The sequence below is a fragment of the Lissotriton vulgaris genome, chromosome 1_1, assembly GCF_964263255.1.
Source record: "Lissotriton vulgaris chromosome 1_1, aLisVul1.2, whole genome shotgun sequence".
Classification (NCBI taxonomy): domain Eukaryota; kingdom Metazoa; phylum Chordata; class Amphibia; order Caudata; family Salamandridae; genus Lissotriton; species Lissotriton vulgaris.
The window spans coordinates 611072210-611095532 of record NC_141685.1 but is presented as its reverse complement, the minus strand read 5'-3'; the positions used below and the strand labels follow the sequence as shown (position 1 = coordinate 611095532).

Sequence of the window (23323 nt, the reverse complement as noted above, 5' to 3'; positions counted from 1 at the left end):
CCCATTTGCAAGAATTTGAGCTATTGGCATTAGAAATGACAATACCTTTTAAATATTTTAAATGTGTTGGGTTTGAAAACTTAACTAAAAGGCATTGTCATTTACAATGCCAATAGCTTAAACTCTCGCAAATGCGAGACCTATTGCATTGCAAACGCTTGTTCTCTTTGTCTTTTTTTTACCCAACACTCAACCACAGCTCTTGGTTTATTTAGGAAACGTTTTACCGAACATTCAACCACAGCTCTCGGTTTACTTACGATAGCCAATTGTGTTATGTGGTCAACAGTACGTGTAGAGAGACCAAAGTGAAACAAGAACGTCTAACACGTTCATAAAAGGTTGACGAATCTCGGTAGCTATGGGGTTTGTTGCAAGGCTCCGCCCATAATTAGCAATAGCCAATGGCTGTAAGCTTGCTCTGAGCCAATCCGAGTCTGTGGTTCCCCGAGGGTGTGCCTGATGTGCAAATGAAGCACGAGGGTTTGACAGATCACGTGACGTTTGAGACTCACATGCGGAAGTTCCTGAGCCGGCGATGAAGGCGCTACGCGTTGTCAGCTCTTCTTTGGCCCCATTTGCTACCATTATAGTTTTGTGCTTCAGTCTGGTCAGCCTATGCCGAGGACACGATGTAGAGGTGAGATTTTTTAGAATATGTTCCTTAAAACGACGCTTCTTTCCTTGTAATTTCAACAAACCTTGTCTATGAATTAACTCCTCAGCTGGCGGCGGCCATATTACGTGAGTGTAAACCTATCAATGTGCCATGGGAGCATAGGGTCATTGTTAGGGTTTGCTGACCTCTGCTGTCATTGTAGTAAATACATTACTACCCGCCCCCCGCCTAGAAACTGAATACCTGAGGTCCTGAGCTAACACAGAATGTCCTATTGCATAGCTTTATAGTAGAGCACAGCCCGCTGCATGCCTGCGATCCCCAGGTTTATTTATTTTCCATGATTATTATGGAGCGTAGACATGTCCCGAAGGCGTCAGGGTTTTTCACAATAAAGCCAGAACATATGAATAACAAATAGAAATTATACATGTACATTAAAGGTGGCGTGAATGCTGGGATAGCCTATACTGGGAGGTAGGGCACTTCACACACAATCGTAGCGCAAAAAAGCAATGAAGAAAAGCGGGAGGTGTAGTAAGCTGTGAGGATCATCAGTAGTTCTATGTTGTATCCAAGTAGTAATAATGAGCACGATGAGCAAGCTTTGATCTTCAAGGTTTTGAATTAATAGCCACGAAGCGTAAGCAGGCGCTATAGATCTTGCTGCCATCCAGTGAATGTGGAATGCCTCACAGAACACAACAAGCACTATAGCAACAGAACACCATGGTGCTCAATTAAAACAATACAACAGGTAAGCAACAGTACAGTAGTAATATCACTTAAAAACTCGTAACACATCTGTGTTACAATTTATACACATACGTGCAAATTCGTGGAAAAGCACACAATACAACATTCTGTCAGGTTGATGTTAGTATGCGATTGGAGAAAGCGAGAGAAGGTAGGAGTGTTGCAGACCAGGTGTCATTGAAAGAGAACAATTTCCAGTGGTTTTTGAAGGTGACATGACGTAGACAGGCAGAGGCCAGATGCTTGTAGAGATTCTGGGGAAAGATTGGTTCATGTATTGGTCACTCTTAGAGGTGGGGGTTAGAAGAGAAGCATTGGAACCAGCGCTTTAAATGGGGAAAAAATAGTGCAGGTACTCATTTTAAATGGGGCAAGTGGGCGGGGCTAGGGGCGGGACTTAGAGCAAGACATACTGTTACTTATTGACTTACTTACTAGTTGCAGCACGTACCAAAACACACGAGAAATGGGTTTCTATAAACATAATAGGTTAACACCCAATGAAAGCCTATCGCTGTGATGTTTTAACATTTCCTTATTTTATAATATTTGAAGTTTCCATACTGTTATTTGGTGTTGCTTGGCACACTACTATACACACACACACACACACACACACACACACTTCCACACACCATTCCACAGATTTCCTTTGATATACCTCCCAAGAGTGTCTCGAATCTCACCCTCGCCCTTCTCTCACTATTGTCCTCCCACAAAACCCCCCACAGGCATACAAACATAAGCAGACACTCAAGCAAAAGAATCAGGTAAGATTAAAGTCGTTTTTACCTCGTTACCTTCTTTGGATTTCTTAATTGTGCCGTCACCTGGCTGCCTTAATCCTGTGTTTGCAACACAGCAGGATAATGAACACCAGACGTTACGCAAATGAACCCACGCTGAATAGTTCAGCGGGGCTCAGCTCACGAGTCACTGCTAAAGAAGTGCCTTGGCTGTCAGATAGGTCACCACCACTATCTGCCAAGGCGCCTACTGTTTATGAGTACCGGTACTCTTCTTGGCAGCAGAGAAGTGCTTGTACTCGGAGTGGTAAAAATAAGAAGTGCCTGTACTCAGTACCTGTGAGTACCAGCCCATTTAAAGCACTGATTTGAACTTTTCTTGAGTCTTGATTAGTGCCTGAGATTTTCAGTTTCTCTGAGAGGTACGAGGGTAAAGAGGAGGTAAGAGCTTTATGGGTGTTGCTGACAGTTTTAAATTGGGCTTTCGCCTCTATAGGACGTTACTGAAGATATTATAGAATCGGAGAGATGTGATCAAATTTCTTGTGTCCTGTTACAAAGCGGGTGATGTGTGTTGGACTGCCCTGAGTGGACCTTGGGGCACTCTGGAAATGACGTAAAGGAGTGCAGTACAGTAGTTTAGTCTGAACAGAACAAGCGCCCGGACAGCTGATTTAAGGTCTTGCGCCTAGATTAGGTTCCTGATTCCCCAAAGCAGCTGTAGTAGATACGTTTCTGGAGGTTAAGTGATGGAGTTGTGACAGTTAGTGTCTGGCAGGAGGCCCATACATTTTTGGATTAAAGAGTTAGCTTTCTTTGGTGAGATAAGAAGAAATTCTGTTTTTGCCTGGTTTAGGTTGAGGTGGTTGTGCCATGCAAATTTGAATTCTATTCAGGAAGTTTGGTAGGTGGGTGAAATCTTTCGGGCATGTGACCTTCAGGTAGATGTGGGTGTCATTAGGCTACAGGTGGAAGAGAACTGTAGGATCGTGCATAGGTGTTAGAAGTTGAGGTTGAAGCGGGGTGGTGGGAGATTCGAACCTTGGGTACTCCTTGTTGCAGGCTGATTGTATCTGAGTGGGCATTCTCAATTTTTACTATTTGGGAGAGGTTTGTTAGATATGAGGTGAACCATTTAAGTGTGACTCAATCAATTCCCATTCCATGCTTCAGGATGTCTAGCAAAGCATGGTGGTTGACTATGTCAAACGTAGCAGATAGGTTTTAGGAGCACTAGTAGACAGTAGTTACCTTTGGTGAGGATGCAGTAGGTGACATCCACAATCTGCAGAATTGCAGACTCACTGAGGTGGCACTGATGGAATTAGGTTGTTTGCCTGAATGTGGATAACAGTTTGGAGGCTACACAACTTTAAATCCCCTTGACTAGGGGAGGGTGGATACTGGGTATATACTGTTAAAGTTGTCAGGGCACAGAGAGTGTTTTATTAAGAGAGGATACATTTTGACAGTCCAGGAGCACGCCCTGATCCAGGGATGAGTTAAACAGGGTTATCCAAATGGGGACAATCAGATTAGCTAGGGATTTGCTGATGGAGCCTGGATTCTCCTCGCAAAGATGGTTGGAGAGTTTCACCTTGGATAGAGTTAGTAGTTGATCTGACTTTGAGATTCGGGAGAATGAAGACCATGACTTCAGTGCCTTGCAAGACAGTTTCTCCTCTACTATGTTGTCAAGTTTGACCGGAAAGGAGATGATAATTTATTTGGTTATTGCATAGGGTCTCAGATGCCTTAAATGGGGGGTTGAAGGGTAGGTTGTTGGCATGATTAATTACCTCAAATAGTTGTTTCATTTTGTTCTTGGTCATATCCGGGAGGTATCTGATAATTGATTTCTTCGCTTTAAAGATGTGTCTCTTAGAATTTTGTCTCACAGCATGAAGCTTTGTTAGACTTAATAGTGAGGGTACTTGTCACCAGGCTTTCTCCAACTTTTTGATATCTTTCCTTTCTTCGTAGAGGGCTTTGGAGTGCCAGAGGCAAGAGGCTTTGGGTTTGCTGTATTTGATCTTGATGGGTCGCAAATTCCTTGATCAAGGAGACCATGCAGGAGTTGCAATTGCCCGTGACCTTGTTGATGTGAGTTAAGGCACTATCGAGGATAGGTTTGATAGGGCTAGGTTAGCCATGTTTTAGTATCAATGTTATTGGTACTCTCTGAACAAGATTTTTTCTTTCTCCGGTTGTCCAAGGGCGTTCTTGTTTGAGAAAGACACTGTGAAGTAAATCTGCAGGTGAAATCCCCAAATACAGAGAATGGGGTTACTGGCCGATAGTGGTGCCTTGCAGTGTGTGGGTTTCTGGCAGTGTTGAAGGAGCTCATTGTCTGCTAGAAAATCAGAAAAGTTGTCCAGTTGTTTTATTTCCTTCAGAACCCCAGTGCAGGTTGAAGTAACTTAGAAAGATAATAGTTGCTCAGTGAATTTGACTTGGAATCTCCACTGGTTACATGCTTTGGGTGCAGATTGTAATTAAGAGAAAAACGGATTCGAATTTCGATAAGAATACATTTTATTAGTTGATAATGGTGAAGCATCTTGGATGCTGAAGTTCGAAACGCTTGCTGGCTTTGCTAATCGGAAGCATTTTTAACTGATGTTGCTTGATGACTCCTTGTCACCAAGAACTCGGTCCTGGATTAATTTTTAAATGCAGAGGGCATGCCAGAAGCTGTAGGTCTAGTTCACTTCAGGATATCAAACTCAGGATGCACACCTGAAAACAGTGATTTGTAAAAGACAAGCTCATAACTGGAGCATTGCAGTCCTTCATGACATGTAGTCATCATTCAACATCGTACCTTGGGATTGGATTAGATTTGTTGTTTTCTGAATTGTTACATCCACAAATAGGTAAAACAATTTGTACGAGTCTATGCCACTAGTTTTGTTGAGAAACTGCAATATGGTTCTACAAATGTAGGCAATGCTCAATGCATATAGTCAAAAATCTCAAGTTGTCCCGTTTTTAAAAAGAAACAAAAAAAATTGTAACTATACTTCTTTGCATGTAAGTTTTACTTTTTGTTACTTTGGTAATGCGAGATCTTTCAAACAGTATATACTCATCACACAGGGTGCATGGTCAGCAGGAGTGTCCAACAGATGCTAACGAGGCCAAGGAAAACACACATTAAGTGTATATGCATGATATCTCAGTAGATAAACAGATTTAATAGCAAAAGTCCATATAATAGCCTGTGAGGTTAGTGACATTTTCACAGGGAGTAAACATTTGTCAACGTGTATCTAAAACGTATATGATCAGTTGGTATATTTAGGTAGAAGAAATGTCAGTAGGTAGAAGAAGCGATGCAATCGAGGTATATTTGCACGTATATTTAACTGAGTAGTTGTATAAAGGGAACAGTGGAGAGCTAAGCAGTAGGACGATTGTGAATGTAACAGTTAGGGGTCTAAGCCAGGGGGGACCTGCCACTCCTATTGCCCCCTGGAAATTGAAACTGGAAGGGGCAAACACCTTTGCGAGGAGGGTCAGTGATTTACCATTAAGATATGGTAGAAATGTATAGCAAGGTAGTGGAAGTCCTCTTATCCCAGTACCATAGTCAAGGCAGAAGGATATCATCTTTGACCAAATTTAAAAACGAATAAACAGGGAATCCCAGCCTTGAGAGTGGGGACTCTTTTGAAGGCCCCTGACCACCTCTCTATGGAGTGTCCTGCTATCTGATTCAGCCTACACTATGACCAATTGGCACCATTGGGAAAACATGAGGTGGTGCACTTGCTTTCCAGTGTAACGTAATGGTGTGTTTAACAAGGATTAAAGCAAAATCTAGGAAGCGCACTGTAATTGTATCTTTCTTAATAATAATAGTAATGGTAATGACCATAAGGCAAAAATCTCTCAACTATGTAATGCAGTGTGTCCTGTAGTTTGAGTAAAATGTGAAGAGATCATCCTCCAAAATTGGGATAATGATTGGCATGACCACAGCAGTTGGCCAGTGACAGCAAGCATTTGCGCCTGGAAATAAATCCTTTATCTTCGCACCCGTAAAGTACGCTCTATGGAAGACATAACATTTAATAAAAGCTTAAATCCAGTATTTCTAGAAACGGATGCTGGATATGCCAAGATTGTATCCCAAGAAAAGGAAAGGGGGTGGTGATGAACAGAGTGTCTGAATTAAGCAGACCACTCTTGCCCAGTCCAAGGATCAGGGCTTGATCCATCACCGTTTTTTAGCTCACTGCACCATCCCAGCTCAGAACTTGGCTGTATGCAAATTAGTCTGACCCTGGCCCAGTGCATCATGGGAACAGGGCAGACCAAACTACCAAGCCAATTCTTATACTGGGAAGGAAACAAGCTACCGGGGACCGGTTTCTGGCATTTCAGCCGTCTTTGGCCCGGCTTGCTTGAATCCTGATGGTGCAATGAGCTAGGGACTCACATCTGAGTATACCCTTCCACGCTTATGGTGGACAAAAATGATTCAGAAAAGGGGGTGGTGATGAACAGAGTGTCTGAATTAAGCAGACCACTCTTACCCAGTCCAAGGATCAGGGCTTGATCCATCACCGTTTTTTAGCTCACTGCACCATCCCAGCGCAGAACTTGGCTGTATGCAAATTAGTCTGACCCTGGCCCAGTGCATCATGGGAACAGGGCAGACCAAACTACCAAGCCAATTCTTATACTGGGAAGGAAACAAGCTACCGGGGACCGGTTTCTGGCATTTCAGCCGTCTTCGGCCCGGCTTGCTTGAATCCTGATGGTGCAATGAGCTAGGGACTCACATCTGAGTATACCCTTCCACGCTTATGGTGGACAAAAATGATTCAGAAAAGGGGGTGGTGATGAACAGAGTGTCTGAATTAAGCAGACCACTCTTACCCAGTCCAAGGATCAGGGCTTGATCCATCACCGTTTTTTAGCTCACTGCACCATCCCAGCTCAGAACTTGGCTGTATGCAAATTAGTCTGACCCTGGCCCAGTGCATCATGGGAACAGGGCAGACCAAACTACCAAGCCAATTCTTATACTGGGAAGGAAACAAGCTACCGGGGACCAGTTTCTGGCATTTCAGCCGTCTTCGGCCCGGCTTGCTTGAATCCTGATGGTGCAATGAGCTAGGGACTCACATCTGAGTATACCCTTCCACGCTTATGGTGGAGAAAAATGATTCAGAAAAGGGGGTGGTGATGAACAGAGTGTCTGAATTAAGCAGACCACTTTTACCCAGTCCAAGGATCAGGGCTTGATTCATCACCGTTTTTTAGCTCACTGCACCATCCCAGCTCAGAACTTGGCTGTATGCAAATTAGTCTGACCCTGGCCCAGTGCATCATGGGAACAGGGCAGACCAAACTACCAAGCCAATTCTTATACTGGGAAGGAAACAAGCTACCGGGGACCGGTTTCTGGCATTTCAGCCGTCTTCGGCCCGGCTTGCTTGAATCCTGATGGTGCAATGAGCTAGGGACTCACATCTGAGTATACCCTTCCACGCTTATGGTGGACAAAAATGATTCAGAAAAGGGGGTGGTGATGAACAGAGTGTCTGAATTAAGCAGACCACTCTTACCCAGTCCAAGGATCAGGGCTTGATCCATCACCGTTTTTTAGCTCACTGCACCATCCCAGCTCAGAACTTGGCTGTATGCAAATTAGTCTGACCCTGGCCCAGTGCATCATGGGAACAGGGCAGACCAAACTACCAAGCCAATTCTTATACTGGGAAGGAAACAAGCTACCGGGGACCGGTTTCTGGCATTTCAGCCGTCTTCGGCCCGGCTTGCTTGAATCCTGATGGTGCAATGAGCTAGGGACTCACATCTGAGTATACCCTTCCACGCTTATGGTGGACAAAAATGATTCAGAAAAGGGGGTGGTGATGAACAGAGTGTCTGAATTAAGCAGACCACTCTTACCCAGTCCAAGGATCAGGGCTTGATCCATCACCGTTTTTTAGCTCCCTGCACCATCCCAGCTCAGAACTTGGCTGTGTGCAAATTAGTCTGACCCTGGCCCAGTGCATCATGGGAACAGGGCAGACCAAACTACCAAGCCAATTCTTATACTGGGAAGGAAACAAGCTACCGGGGACCGGTTTCTGGCATTTCAGTCGTCTTCGGCCTGGCTTGCTTGAATCCTGATGGTGCAATGAGCTAGGGACTCACATCTGAGTATACCCTTCCACGCTTATGGTGGACAAAAATGATTCAGAAAAGGGGGTGGTGATGAACAGAGTGTTTGAATTAAGCAGACCACTCTTACCCAGTCCCCCCCCCGGTAGCTTGTCTCCTTTCTGGTGAAGAATTGGCTTGGTAGTTTAGTCTGCCCTGTTCCCATGATGCACTGGGCCAGGGACAGACTGATTTGCATATAGCCAGGTTCTGAGCTGGGATGGTGCAGTGAGATAAATAACGGTGATGGATCAAGCCCTGATCTTTGGACTGGGTAAGAGTGGTCTGCTTAATTCAGACACTCTGTTCATCACCACCCCCTTTTCTGAATTGTAAGATTGTATCCCAGTCTTTATCATTGACTATTTCCTGGACTTTCATTTCCCAATTATCGCGAAGGCGTCCTAGCAATATTTGTGTGTGGTCACCAAGGGATTTTGTGAGCCATCGAACAAAGTGGTGGGGTGCTCATGGTTTGAAGAGTTTGCATGACAGCATGCAGATCTAAAGCTGTCCCATGTCAGTGTTTTATTTGATTTTTAGAGTTTGTACTGCATGCACTAATAGTCTCTGCCGTTAGATGGCCCACTCGTGTAATTTCCACGATTGTTCCGTATCGCTTTGTTTATATAAGAAAGAAGAACACTACTCAGACCTGACACTTGTGAAGGTAGATCTGACATTCGTGAGGAGTGTGATTTTTTTGCAAAATTAATGATAAAGGCACAGCCCCTAAATAGGGGTTGTCCCCCAATGCATTGGGGGACAACCCCTATTTAGGGGCTGCGCCTTTATCATTGATCTACAAGCTGTTTGGTACAGACAGCTCAACCCCGGTTGCACGCGACAACATTTCAACGTTTTCAACCTCTGATCAACTGGTTGTGCGTGTCCATTCCTTATTCTTTTTTCAAAATTGTCATTCTAATTATATTTATATGACACTTACTACCCCTGACAAGGCGTTCTTCTCCATAACCGAAAGTGGGTTAGTGGTGGATTAGTATAGGGAAATCTTAGTTGTTAATTCGAGCAGTGGATATGTGAGTCTTTTAGTTGGATTGAATATGATTGAGGAAGGATAGAAGAATCGAGAAAGTGTTATTAGGGAGGTCATAGAAGTAAAATGAGGTTTGGGATGAATCAAAGGAGGAATAGAGGAGGTAAGAGTCTAGAAAATGTTATTAGGGAGATCACAGTAGTAAAATGAGATTTGGGTTGAGTCAATGGAGGGATAAAGGAGGGAAGATACTGGAAAGGGTTTTTAGGTAGCTCATAGTGGTACAATGAGGTTTGGGTTAAGCCTGAGAGTGGAGGCAGATGATATATTGAAATAGGTATAGGATAATACAGATTACTGAATTGGAGAGAGTTGAAAGTTTTATTTTCTCTACAGTAGGAGTAGAGTAATAAATATATACATACATAACTACGTAGAAAGGTATACATGTATATGAAAAATAATAAAGAGTCCCACCACAGACTAAGATCCATCGTCTGAAGCACACCCAGGCCCTCATCATCAGCAAGTTGAACTACGGCAACTCACTCTATGTCTGAATCAACACACAACTGACCGGACATCTGCCATTACAGAACTCTGCTGCCAGATTCACACTCAGACTTCCTCTCCCCCAAACAAACGTTTGAGAGCCCAAACAAATATTTGTGAACCTCAACAAAAGTTTGATAGCCCAACGCAGGCAAAGGTTGCACTTTCTATTACAGAGTACTTTTTTCTGTGGGAGATACTGAATGTGATGCAAAAACTATGATCCAGTCCTTTTCAACCTTAGCAACTTGAGGTAACACTGCCTCTAGTCCTTTTAATGTTGCTGGCATTTGCTGGATAATATGCTCTACTTGAGCGTCAAATATTTTCTGTGCAGTGGCTTTTTCTTTTAAAAGTGACAATCCTCTGGTACTCTTTAGAACAATTGAGCACTGATCTAGTTTTTAATACTCGTCTAACATTGCAAGTTTTACTTGCAGACCCAGGAATGTACTTAGCATAAAATTCAGCCATTCACAAAAATTACCAGACCTCATCCTTTGCCTCGGGGAAGGTGCCGTTTCAATAGCATGTATAAGAGAGGGGTTTGGGTTTCACCCTCTTCTTCACTGACTGCGTACCCTAAATATCGAATACTATTTTCTGCAAGCTTAATCTTGACACATTCAACTGTAAGGCCCTTCTTCTCTAAGGTGTGAAACATCATTTATGATTGTGTTCCTCTTTGGTCCGTTTAATCCTGAAATAATTCAATACATTTTCTTTTCCCAAACTACTAAAACATGAGTTTTTAAAAAACTGCAGAAGCAAAAACCTGGCATCCTTTTAAACTCAAAACTCTCACCCGAGTATTAAACGCTGTGTAGTTCTTAATGCAAGAATGCAGTGGACCATTTGACATGTATTACTTTTTAGAAATGATATTGAATCCAAGTTGGTTCTGCTGCAGCACTTGGGTTCCACCACCACTTACTCATCAATCATAAACCCCAAGCTACATGGGGATGGATCTTTGATATTAGTTCAGATATAAGGAGTTGAATTCAATATACATTTTAATCAATTTTCATTACTTTTAGCTTAGCTAATAAAAAGAGTTAAGTTAAAGGGTTTATTTTGAAGTCCTTTAGATTCTCATTCTTTATTAATGTATGAATCTCAAAGTTTGTCATTAAAGATTAACATAATCAATATTTAATTACACAGTAGCTCAAATATGGAGGGCGGCTACTTCCTTCTTGGGTTGGAGAGGGAAGCTTACTGACATGACCCCATTACGGCACAGCGATGCATTTTCCCAGGTTTGTGACGTTTAGGGTTTCAAAGAATGGAACCTAAGAGGTATATCTGAGGATAACCCCAACTCAGACATACCCTTGGGAAACATATCTCCCGGGGGAGTCCCCTCCTGGACTCATCCTCCCTAGAAGATAAAATCCTAACTGAAGCATTAAAAAAAGACAGTCTTCCTGATCTTTAAAAAGCTATGGAATAACTCTCCCAATACTCTCACCATTTTGAGGTCCGATTGGGAGGGAGATATTGGAGACTGTGACGGTGGAGAATGGGAAGAGGTGCAGGGGACCTCTTGTGAAGTAGCTATAAATGCTGGGTTTTGACTAATTTTCCATGTGCATATTGCACCACTCTTACTACTCATGTACAACACTCAAACTCATGGGTCGCTCCCCAACAGGCCTCTGTCTTAGGGGTTGTGGGGTTGAGGGAACTTTCTTCCACATGATATTGATGTGCCCAGCCTTTCAGGCCTTTTGGACTGCCATACACAGAATCATAGGGGAAGTTACTTCAGAACCCCCCCCCAAAACAGTGAAGAAATGCATTCTACATATCTGGGGAGATGATCCACCACCTAAATATGCCAAGATCTGGCTGTAATTAGGCCTTATAGTAGCTAAATAAAATATTGCACGACTATGGGGAGGGCCGCAACTCCGGCGGTGAGGGAGTGGGATCGGGATTTCGACTGGTGTAAGATAAGTGGGAAGCCGGTATATCAGGGGAGGGGCTGCCCTCGCAAGTGGCAGAAGATTTGGGCAGTATGGCGCTCCTATAGGAGCTTTCATACAGGTCCCAGTCCAACACAAGTAGATTGAGAATAAGATGCACCATTTACCTAGACGCCTGAGGCGACAAATCTGTACTGACTATGTCTAACTTAGATCATTTCTCCCTATGTATTTTCTAACAATTTCTTCCATTCCATTTGATGACATATGTATTGGAACCTTGAATCTCTGTATGTTGCTCAATGTCATGTTTTTTGTATGCTCCTTTCTTTTACTTAAAACAAAATAAAATGATTGTTAAAAAAAAGAAAATCAATATTTAATTGTAAGGTAAGCCAATTCAGTCAATCAAAATAAAGCAAAAATACAATGGAATATTACAAATTCATTCCCTAAAGAAACTTCAATATTCTAAGCTAAATTAAGATAAATGCGTGAGAAATTAAAGGGGTCAGTTCATATTCCCATGAAGGGTTTTGATTAGAGAATCAAGCATAAGCATGAGGATTTAGCAGAATAAGCTGGAAAGTATTCTCAGCTCACATAACAGCAGATTAAGAAGTCAGCTGAGACTCCTCATAAAGAGATGTCTAAGAAAACTCAGTACAGTCTCCTCTCAGAGTCTGGGACAGGAGACACGTCTAATTTGCTCTGCGAAAGAAAGTTATGTCACTAGCCTAGGAATACGCACATATATAAGCACGTGTTTTCTATGTTGCAGCATCAATATTCTTTCTTCTTCTTCGTGTTGATCAATAATATTTCAGCACGCTCATAAGGAACAGATTTTCTCCAAATCCTCTCACTAGAGTAGAATCGTCCTTTGATTTTGCGGCACATCAACTTTTGTTTCTCAAATTTTCCTGTGAATCATCCTCCCTGTCGTCTGCGTCTTTTGTGGTGAGAATCTCACTATCAGTCTTCTAATACAACGAATATGTATTCATTAACTAATAAACTGTAGCTTCCAGAATTGCAGCGTCTAAAACATCTTGCACATTGATCATTTACAGTTAAAAACAAACATTTCGCCTTAACGTGGCACAGAAGGGACAAGTAGCGAGGCCCAGAAGGTCGGACCTGGCTCGGACCGCAGCAGCCAAGAGTGAATAAGGCTGGCAGACACAGTGCTCCCCCCGGGGGGGACGAGGCATGCAGTGGGGGCAGTGAAGCCGGCGGAGCAACACGGTGACTCACGCCCCTTGGGACGCAGGAAAGAGGTCGTAGAAACGGCGGAGAAACGGATCGGGTCTGAACCTGTGTTGGGCACCGAGGTAGAAGGGTGCACCACGCCGGCAGACGAGAGTGAGGTGAGGAGCTAAGGGGAGCGGCAGCAGACACTCGGGGAGCATAATCGAGCTCCCGGCGGGAGGCCGGGTTAGCCGCAGGGACAGGGGTGATCGAGAGCGCAGGGGCCAGGGGTGCCTTACACACCTACCTGGCGGAGGGCTGCCACAGGCCGGGGTGCAGTAGGGAGTTGGAGGGGCCGACCGCGTTCCCAACTCTTGGACACCACCGCGGGGTGCTTGAATCTTGGTGGACACGCAGAGGCATACCCCTGACCCGGCCCCAAGCACCGGACGAGGGCACAAGATTTGGGAACAACATGGCCAACGCTAGTAGAAAAGGCAACCGGACTATCACAGACATGCTCAGCAAAAATGCCACAAAGGGGGGGAAAACCCCGACAGCCACGTCTCCCACGGCGCACTCCACGGCCCCACAGCAAGATGTAGGAGAAGCACCCATCACAAGGTCGTTCCTAGAATCCCTCTTTAACACTCTCCGGGATGACTTCCAAACGTTGAAACTGGATCTTGCAGGGGAACAAAAGGAATTCCGCCGCAATATTGACGGCCTGGGCGAGAGAGTGGCAGCCGTAGAAGACTCTAGTCAGGCCAGAGACGAGGAGGTACATCACCTACAGCAGGAGGTACTTCGCCTACAGGAGCAACAGGTAGACCTGCAAGCCCACACGGAAGACCTAGAGAACCGTTCCCACAGGAACAACATCCGTGTTCGGAATGTACCGCTGAAAGCAAAAGGGAACAGCGTGACCAGCTACCTACAGGACCTCTTTAGAGACATTTTAGGGGGCCCTCGGACTTTGAAATTTGTATTGACCGTGCGCACAGAGTGGGCTCAGCGAGACGCGCGCCAGCCCCACCACCGGATATCTTGGCATACCTTCCGGACTTCCCTCTGAAGAAGAGCATTCTGCAGATGGCCCGGCAGAAACAACCGCTGCAGTTTCACGGTGACTCAGTCGCCCTATTCCAGGACTTGTCAGCAATCACGCTGCAGAAGCGGAGATCGTTCAAAGTGGTCACGAAGTTTCTTCAGGACAAGAAGGTCCCGTACTCATGGGGCCATCCGTTCCGCATTATCTTTAAATGGCAGGGGAAACTGCATCAACTCCGCTCTCTTAGCGACACCTCTTCCCTGCTGCAGCTCGAGCTCCCGGAAGAAGCAGTATCCAGAGAGGCTTCACCACATGGCTCTCAAGACGGCCCCACAAAACGCTCTCACGATGGATGGCACCGGGCCCGAAGAAGACGACGCTCGAGGGGGCACGTCAGGCCAGACCCGGAAACAATTGCACAGGAACGAGCGGCGGCTGTCCAGGAGTTCGTTAAGGACACCTCTGAGTCCTCCTAAGTAGCACTCACGGGGGGAGAAGTTACTCTTTCCTTTACTTGATTGGGGGGGAGGAGCCGGAGCCAGAAGGGTTTCCACGGCCACAATTCCCACTACGATGACTTTCTACGGTCCTGCATTGGTTGTTGACAGGCACGAGACTATGGTATGCAATGGGGAGTTTCACATTGAGGGGAGGGGGAAGAGGGCAAGGGGGGGAGGGGCCGGGGCTGGAGGTGAAGGTTGGGGACATGGCAGTTGGGGTTAGGGAGGGGACAGGGGAGGAAGGGGGGGCGTCCAGTGCAATGCCCCAGTTTCAGCTACCCTTACCGCAATCACGCACACCACTTCGGTCAGACGGAGTTTCAGCTCAGAGAATCACATCAGTTTAAATGCCAGCCACGACCATTAAGATATTGACCCTGAATGTGCGGGGCCTAAATAACCCGACTAAGCGGCGCGCCATACTATCCCACTTAGACAACAAGCGCGTGGACATCTGCCTGCTACAGGAAACCCACCTGCTATCCCGCGATTGCCATCGGCTGCGCTCCCACAAATTCCCGACGCAATTTTTCTTATCCAGCACTACCAAGACAGCAGGGGTGGCGATCCTAGTGGCGAAACATTTTAGAGGTGAAGTGTTATACAAGTGCGCAGAAGGGGAGATTGTTGGCATACAGATTCAGGATAGGAGGGCTAGCATTTACGATTGGATCCTTATATAGCCCTAATGAGCAGCAGGAGCGCTTCCTAAGATCAGCCCTGATAGACGTTGCAACCACACCTGATAGACACATCGTCCTGGGAGGGGATTTCAACATGGTCTTTGACACACTCCTGGACAGATCCGCACAACGCACTCCACAAACAGGGGCATTTTCCACTAGGTGTAGGGAACAGATGGCGGAACGAGGTCTTCACGACCTCTGGCGCCGCACGCACCCCACGGAAAGGGAATATTCCTATTACTCCAACGCACATAAAACTTACGCGCGACTGGACCATCTTCTGGTCTCGGAGCCGGTATGCGCCTTAGCTACGGCGACGGAGATAGGAGTAATTTCATTGTCAGACCATGCGCCGGTCTCCACCACGCGCAGTCTACCACCGATATCTTGCCCGCCTAGAGTTTAGCGCCTCAGAGACACCTTACTGCACCGAAAGACAGTAGGGAAACACATAACAGACGCTATCCACGACTATCTATCGCACAATGCCAACTCAGACACATCCTTGGCGACACAATGGGCGGCCATGAAGGCTGTAATTAGAGGGGAGTTTTTGGCCATTTCCTCGGCGGAAAATAAAGACCGTCAATCCAAACAGGACGAGCTCGCCCAGCGAGTACGAGAACTAGAACAAATGCACCAGCGTACAGGGGCTCCCAGGATCTGGAAGCAACTTAAAGTAACGAGGAAACTCCTGGCGGCCCTGGATTTGGACAGTGCGGAGTACGCGGCGCTACGTCTAAAACACACTTACTATACCGGCGGAGACAGATGCGGCCGACTTCTGGCACATAAACTCCAAGTAGCACGCCAGCTACAGCTGGTGAAAGAGATCTCTGACTCAGAAGGGACGATAGCCGCAGAAGATGCCGATATTGCGGAAACATTCCGCAGATTCTATGCAGATCTTTACGCAGGAGACCCCCAGGACAACACAGCGACAACGGACTACTTAGACTCGGTCACGCTCCCCTTGCTGGAGCCCTCTCAGGCGGAGTACCTAGAAAGGGACATCCGCATCGAGGAAGTGATCTCAGCAATTGCTAGACTTAAACATGGCAAAGCTCCCGGGCCAGATGGCTACACGTCCCTCTTCTACAAGACATTTTGCACGACACTTGCGCCGATCCTCACCCGCCTGTTTAACTCATTCTCAACGCCCGGCGCAATCCCACCTGATCTCTTGCGAGCATCCGTCACCGTGATTCCCAAGCCGGGGAAGGACCGGACCAAGTGCGGCTCCTATAGGCCGATTTCGATCCTGAACTTGGATCTCAAACTATCTACTGGGATACTGGCGGCCCGACTGGCATCCCCATTTGCCTGGGCTCGTAGAACCGGACCAAGCGGGGTTCATACCTGGGTGGCAGACGGTGGACAATACCAAGCGGATTGTCCATCTTATTAAAAAAGCCTCCCGAATACCTGGAGAAAGGATGATGCTAGCGGTCGACGCCGGAAAGGCATTCGACCGAGTGCACTGGCCATACCTGGAGTGGGCATTGGCGAAAAGTTCCGCTCCTTAGTGTTCAATTGCTATAAATTCCCCATAGCAGTGGTGCAGGTGAACGGATATAGCTCAAGGAGCTTCACCATCGAGAGGGGAACACCGCAGGGGTGCCCGTTGTCGCCCCTACTCTTTGCCCTATATATGGAGCCCTTTGCTCAGCGGATACGGCAGAATCCCCAAATAACGGGGGTGAAGTTTGGCGGCTTCCGCCATGCAGTTAGCCTTTATGCTGACGATGTGATATTGTCCCTAGATGACCCGCGAACGGCCCTTCCGGCCCGCATCGCGGAACTAGATACCTTTGCCACCATTGCAGGGTTTAAGATGAACATGGATAAATCTGTGACCCTACATCTGTCGCTTAGACCGCCCACTAAAGCCTACTTGCAAGATCTCTTTCCGCTACACTGTTCGTCAGACCGAGTGCCATATCTCGGTATCCAGCTGGCCAATACACTGCCGGCCATGGTGCAGGCCAATTATACCGCGCTAGGGGGAAAGATCCGGGAGGAACTTGGACGCTGGAACCGTGGCACGCTCTCCTGGCTGGGCAGAATTGCTGCGGTTAAGATGACGGTCTTGCCGCAGGTCCTTTACCTATTTAGGGCTCTTCCGCTTCAGCCACCGGTGGGATGGATCCAACAAACACAGGCAGACCTCTTGCGTTTCATCTGGCAAGGTCGGAAGCCCAGACTGAAGAGAGCTCTATCCATGCTAGCCCCGGAGGCCGGGGGACTAGGGATTCCAGATTTGCGCAAATACTTCCAGGCGGCGCAATTATGCTACTTAGTGGAGTGGAGCCGGTGGGAATTGGACAAGCACTGGCTCTTCCAGGACCAAGGCGGTGGCGGGTCGACCCCTACAGGAAGTACTCTTCCTGCGTAAAGCCCACCGCCTGGCTAACCTGTATGCTTCCTTCGTCACGAGGGTCCCCCTGCGAGTTTGGGACGCCACTAACACCGTGCAGGGGCTCACTACATTTCCCTCGCCGCTTACTCCGCTGGTCGATAACCCGGACTTCACTCTGGGGCTGGAAAGGGGGGCTTTCGCGCACTGGAGGGCGGCGGGATGCAGGACTTTATTCCACATTTACGGTCCGGAAGGAGTTATTCCCTTCCCACTCATCAGGCAGGAGTACTCGCTGTCGTAAACGGACAACTACGCTATATGCAGGTCCGACACTGGGTGGGCCCTACACCCGCAGGTGCGGGAAACTGCAGACAGGACGCTCTTACCTTACGAACGGTGGTTATTGTCCCGCACCTCTGACGCAAATCTCATATCGGACCTTTACAAGTTGCTGCAGCCTCGCTCATCACACTTTTACAACCCGGGCAGGGAACGCTGGGAACGGGAACTGGGCCGAAGACTCAGTCACAAAGAATGGGACCAGATTTCGCACAGGGCCCGCCACTCCGCATACCACACAGGACTAACAGAGACGATGACTAAGGTATCTACATACTGGTACTGTACACCAGAACGACTGCATGAAATAGACCGCAAGCGGGAGAACGTCTGCTGGAGAGGTTGTGGGCAGGTGGGCACACTATCACATATACTATGGGACTGTCCGCTCCTGCATTCTTACTGGAGGGAGGTGATAGATGAATTGACAATCACTTCAACACCGAACTGCTGCGCTTCCCTGCATACATTCTTTTGGGTCTCCCGAATCGCCTGATGTACCCTCTAAAATCGCGTAGGGGACGCCAGATCGCTATTGCTTTAGGCGCTGCGGTGCAAAATATCCTTACACACTGGCGAACTGCTGAGCTCCCCTCCATCACAGGGTGGTTACATAGGCTGTGGTATGTTCTGGGGATGGAGAAGATGTCTCTCACTTTAGCGGTGGATATAGAACAGTTTGACGAGCTTTGGCAGCCGTTTCAGTCCCTCTAGGCTAATTAATTTAGAGAGATCTCTTGTCCCAAATACCTCCACCTATTACGCCTTACGACATCTGAGGGGACAGCCTCCTGAGTGAAACTTGGTTGGGGTTGGAGTCGGAGAGAGTGACACAGCGGTACAGAACGGGGTGGAGTTAAGCACTGGAGGTGGGAACGGGGGGAAGGGAGTTTGTGGGAGTTTGGGGTCCGGGTGGGGAGGGGTTCAGGGAGGGGTTCAATTTCCATTCGCAACACTGCTTCTATCTATGTATCCTTGCTGGTCGGTTTCCTGTTGATATGACATTTGAAGAGACTTGGACTGCTAAGGACTCCTCGGACCCTTGAGGTCCAACACCTTCTATGCAATGTATATTTGGATTCTTTGTGTTGCCTCAATAAAAATTATTTAAACATAGAAACAAACATTTCAGAATTTATGGGCCTTCATGTTAAAATCATGGCACCTTCCGCAATGTCAACTTTACAATAATGCATGCTTCACTTCTATATATCACTGAATTGCATGTAACACACTTCGTTTTTAGGTCTCGACCTGATCGTGTATTCTCTGGTCTCGGCCTAGACATTAAGTCGTTCTGAGAAATTCTACTTTGGCGGCGATCAGCTACCTAGAACGCGCACAAGAGCGCGCGCGCACAAGAGCGCTCGCGCATGCGCGCTATAGCAAGCTGATCGCCGGCAAGGTAGCACTTGCGGTATCGTGCGCACAAGCAATGGAGTTTACATATTAATATGTCACGTTGTGCAATCTTCAGTCGCATCCTGTCGATATTTGCAACACCTCTGATTGAATACAAAAACAGGGATAGTGACCTGTAAGGTACAGCTGCCCGCCAGCCCTAAGGTTGCATTCCAGGAAAGGAAACTTTTATTTTATTTTATTTTGTACAGGAGCCCATGTTCCTTGATATTTCGACTTGTGAGGCATATATTGTGCTTCCATGTTTTGTGCTGGCTAAACGTGAAGCTAAATAAACATGAGACAAATCCACCATACAGTAGTTGTTTAATCTGACATATTATATATTAATATGTGCCAACTTCAAAAATAAGTAGAGATCAATTCCCTGTTACATCCTTTGTTGTTAGTTTCTCCCTGAATAGAGGCTGTACGTGTTTCAGTTTTGGACAAGATGTGCATTACTGTCCTTAGTGCTGTTGGTGCCCTGAATTTGCTCGATCTGTCAACCACAATGCCCTTAAAATTAAAGGAATCCTTCCTTGCTGAAAGTTATTAAGTGGTGATTTTAGAATTCCTTCTGAAAGATTCCAGCCTTCTTCCACGAAGGTGCTCTTTGAAACCTTTCCCTTTAATCTTTTGTTTTCCCGTTTGTGAATTTCCCTTTGCTTGCACACAGATCATATGTAATTTATTTTAAACATCCAAGCTATGAAATTGCTGAGTACTCCACGCTGTTAAATAAGTCAACTGCTTAAAACTGAATCCCTCTAAATACCAGATGTTTCTGGTAAAGAATGAAGTGGCTCTAAACAATATATAGATCCATCTTGCCCAGTGTCCAGGCTGCCTTTGGGCTAAAAAAATTAGATTTGTTTCCTCCAAAATTATATCTTTGCGCTAGGTGCATTTTGAAAATAGGTTTGATTTAAGACACTTTGTCTATCAAATATTTCGACTTTCCTTTCTTCTTGGCATAAAGAATTTGTCATTCTTTTTTCACTGAAATGGCAAGATACTTTTTGCTATCCGACCCGCTAGGCATTTTAGATGATGCATTATTATTGCCCTCTCGGTTTACAGCGCCAGACTGTGTAATTTTCTCCCTCTCCAGCCGAAAAATAAGCTGAATTTGTTTAGCATTCAATAAATGTTTGAACACCACGCTGTTTGATAAGTGTGGCTCAATGATTAGAGCGGCAGACCCTGATGCAGAGGTCTAGCCCGGGACCAGGGTTCAATTCCCTGCCTCGGCCGGTCTTGGGCTCAAAATTCCACGGACCTGATAATTCTCGCCTCGGTGCCTATTCCAATCATGGAGTCCCACTCTGCAACTCTGGGCAATAGCTTGCTTAATCTTCACAACGCCCCCCACAACGCTAAGGATGCCCAGGAGTGGACGCCTCACAGGGAAAGCCAGGATGGGTTCCACAGCGGTATTCGTACAAGCGCCTTGAGACCCTTGCGGGTGAGTAGTGCGCTATACAAGTATCAATTTACATTTACATTTACATCACTAATACCTAAATGCAGCTGCTGCAAGAAATGTATCGCTACTTTGTTCATATTCTATAAAGACAAGAAGCCTGCAATACAGGATGAGCGTCTAACTATTATGAATGGTCAAAATAGATAGGCCATGGCGGTTTGTGCTATTTCCACACTTTTTTTGACAACCAATTAGGCCAATAATATGCCTCAGTCCCCATGGACTTCTTTATTACTGTTACTACCCTACACCGCATTTCAAATTACAGGATTGCCTTCGTTCTTTGTGAAAATACCCAAAGACACAACCGCTCTAACTAGTACCAACATTTACTTCTGCAACCATCACCCGCTAAAAACTTTGGTGTAGTATTTAGAGAACAAGTGAGAATTTGGCAAGATGCTTTCTAGTGTAAAGAGGTCGGTAATAACGGCTGCTGAGATAGGTGCACTGATGTTAGACCCAAGTGAGCAAATCGAAAATGTGAAAATGTGGAGATGTGGATGGCTACAAAAAAAAACCAAGCATTGGCATAGCCAATTGGTCTCACTTTTGGGACCGTATACGTGTTTAGCCATGCAACACTTGATCTTGTTGCACCAAGGATATTGGGCTGCATAACTAAATACTTATAAGGTCCCAAAGGCGAGACCTATTGGCTATGCCAATGCTTGTTAAACTTATTTCTGCACATTGCATTTATAATGGGCCGTTTTGTTAATAATAATATTCGCGTTTGCAGTTTCTTCAACTTTATTCCCCAATGAATTGCACATCCTCTTATTTATTTATTTATTTTGATATTTGTTAAGCGTTCAGCTACCCCCAGCAGGGGCGTCCCGGCTCTGTGGGCGGCAGTGACAAGGAACCCCGACGTTAGTAGCTGGAGAACAGCCATGTCTTTAATTTACATCTGAACTGAGATTCTGCCTCAATCAGTCAAATACTCAGCGGAAGGGAGTTCCACAGTTTTGATGTGACCACCGCGAAGGCTCTGCCTCTTTTCTAGAGCGATGAAAGCGGGGAGGACGCAGAAGGCGGAGGTGGTTGGACCTGAGCGCTCGCGATGAGTGTACTAGCTTCAGCCTACTTCTTAGATATACTGGGCCCTTCCCGTTCAATGTCCTGAAGGTAAGGACCAGGGCCTTAAACTGGATGCGAGAGGTTATCGGAAGCCAGTGAAGGCTCTTTAAGTGGCGGGAGATCAAATGGTGGTAGGAAACGTTATAGATCAGCCTAGCTGCAGCATTCTGCACAATCTACAACCCATGTAGGAGATAGGCTGGGGCGCCCACATATAGGCTATTAGAATAGTCTAGGTGGGAGGTGATGAGGGCATGCACTATCGTCTTCAGAGAGTCCATGGGCAGGTACTGCGAGATCTTTTTTTATCATACGCAACTTGTCAAAGCAGGCAGAGGTCACTTTGTGGATATGAGTTTTGTATGCCAGCTCATTATCAATTTGGAAGCCTAGATTACGGGCCACTTTCACCGGAGATGGGGGAGGATTCAACTCGTGAGGCCACCACATCGTCGATGGTAGAGGAGATTTTTGGTTAAAAAAGTAATACCTCCGTTTTGTCAGTGTTGAGCTTCAAGGTATTAAGGGTCATCCAGGATACAATATTAGAGAGGCAGGCTTTGAAATTCTCGAGTCTATTGTCAGAGTGGTCTCTTAAGGTGAAGATTAGCTGAGTATCATCAGCGTACAAGGCCACTCTGACTCCGTGTGCCTCTAATCCATCTGCTAAAGGTGACAGATAAACGTTGAAGAAGAGGGGGCTGAGCGCCGATCCCTGAGGGACACCACAACTAAGGGTTTTTTTAGCTTTGGAAAAATAGGACCGGCACCACACCTGTATTGTTCTATCAGTTAGGAAGGATTTAATCCAGGCCATAGGGGTGTCTCGTATCCCTATATTGTGGAGTCGGTCAAGCAGTGTGGAGTGAGAGACGGTATCGAAAGCTGCGGACAGATCGAGGAGCACCAACATGGCTACCTCGTCCCTGTCCACGCTCTCCCTAATTGTCTCTGTGACTTCCAGAAGAGCTGTCTCCGTACTATATCCGGATCTAAAGGCGGACTGCGAGTCATGGAGGAGATTTTTTGTCTCCAGGTAGTCTGCCAGTTGTTCTTGTACGACTTTTTCCAATATGTTTGCAGGTTTGGGAAGGAGCGATATGGGCCGATAATTACTAAATACTGATGGATCAGCCTTGGGCTTTTTCAGGATGGGGATTAATGTGGCCTGTTTCCACACTGAAGGGAAGGGGCCGGAGAGAAAGGAGGTCTTCCATATGGAAAGAAGTGGTTGAATGATGGCAGGAGCCAGGGAAGTGAACACCTTGACAGGGACCGGATCGGGTGGAGAGCCTGATTTGCATTTCTGCATTTTCAGAAGGGCAGTGTTTAGGGAAATTGGTTTGAAGGTGCAGAGAATCGGTTCCCTAGAGGAGGGCAGGTACTGTGGAGTAGTCTCCTCCCTAGGCCTCTCGGAGGGATTGAAAGAGGAGAAAATAT

At 46.3% G+C, this 23323-nt stretch overlaps 1 protein-coding gene across 1 annotated transcript in view; it reads left to right on the top strand.

Annotated features, from left to right (window-relative positions):
• The first annotated feature begins 499 nt into the window (after positions 1-499).
• Positions 500-23323, top strand: part of PIGK (phosphatidylinositol glycan anchor biosynthesis class K) — a 477281-nt gene continuing 454457 nt past the window's right edge. The window contains exon 1 of the mRNA XM_086954133.1: positions 500-640. Coding sequence (XP_086810259.1) covers positions 539-640 — 102 coding nt within the window. The 5' untranslated portion in view covers positions 500-538. The remainder of the gene's footprint in view (positions 641-23323) is intronic.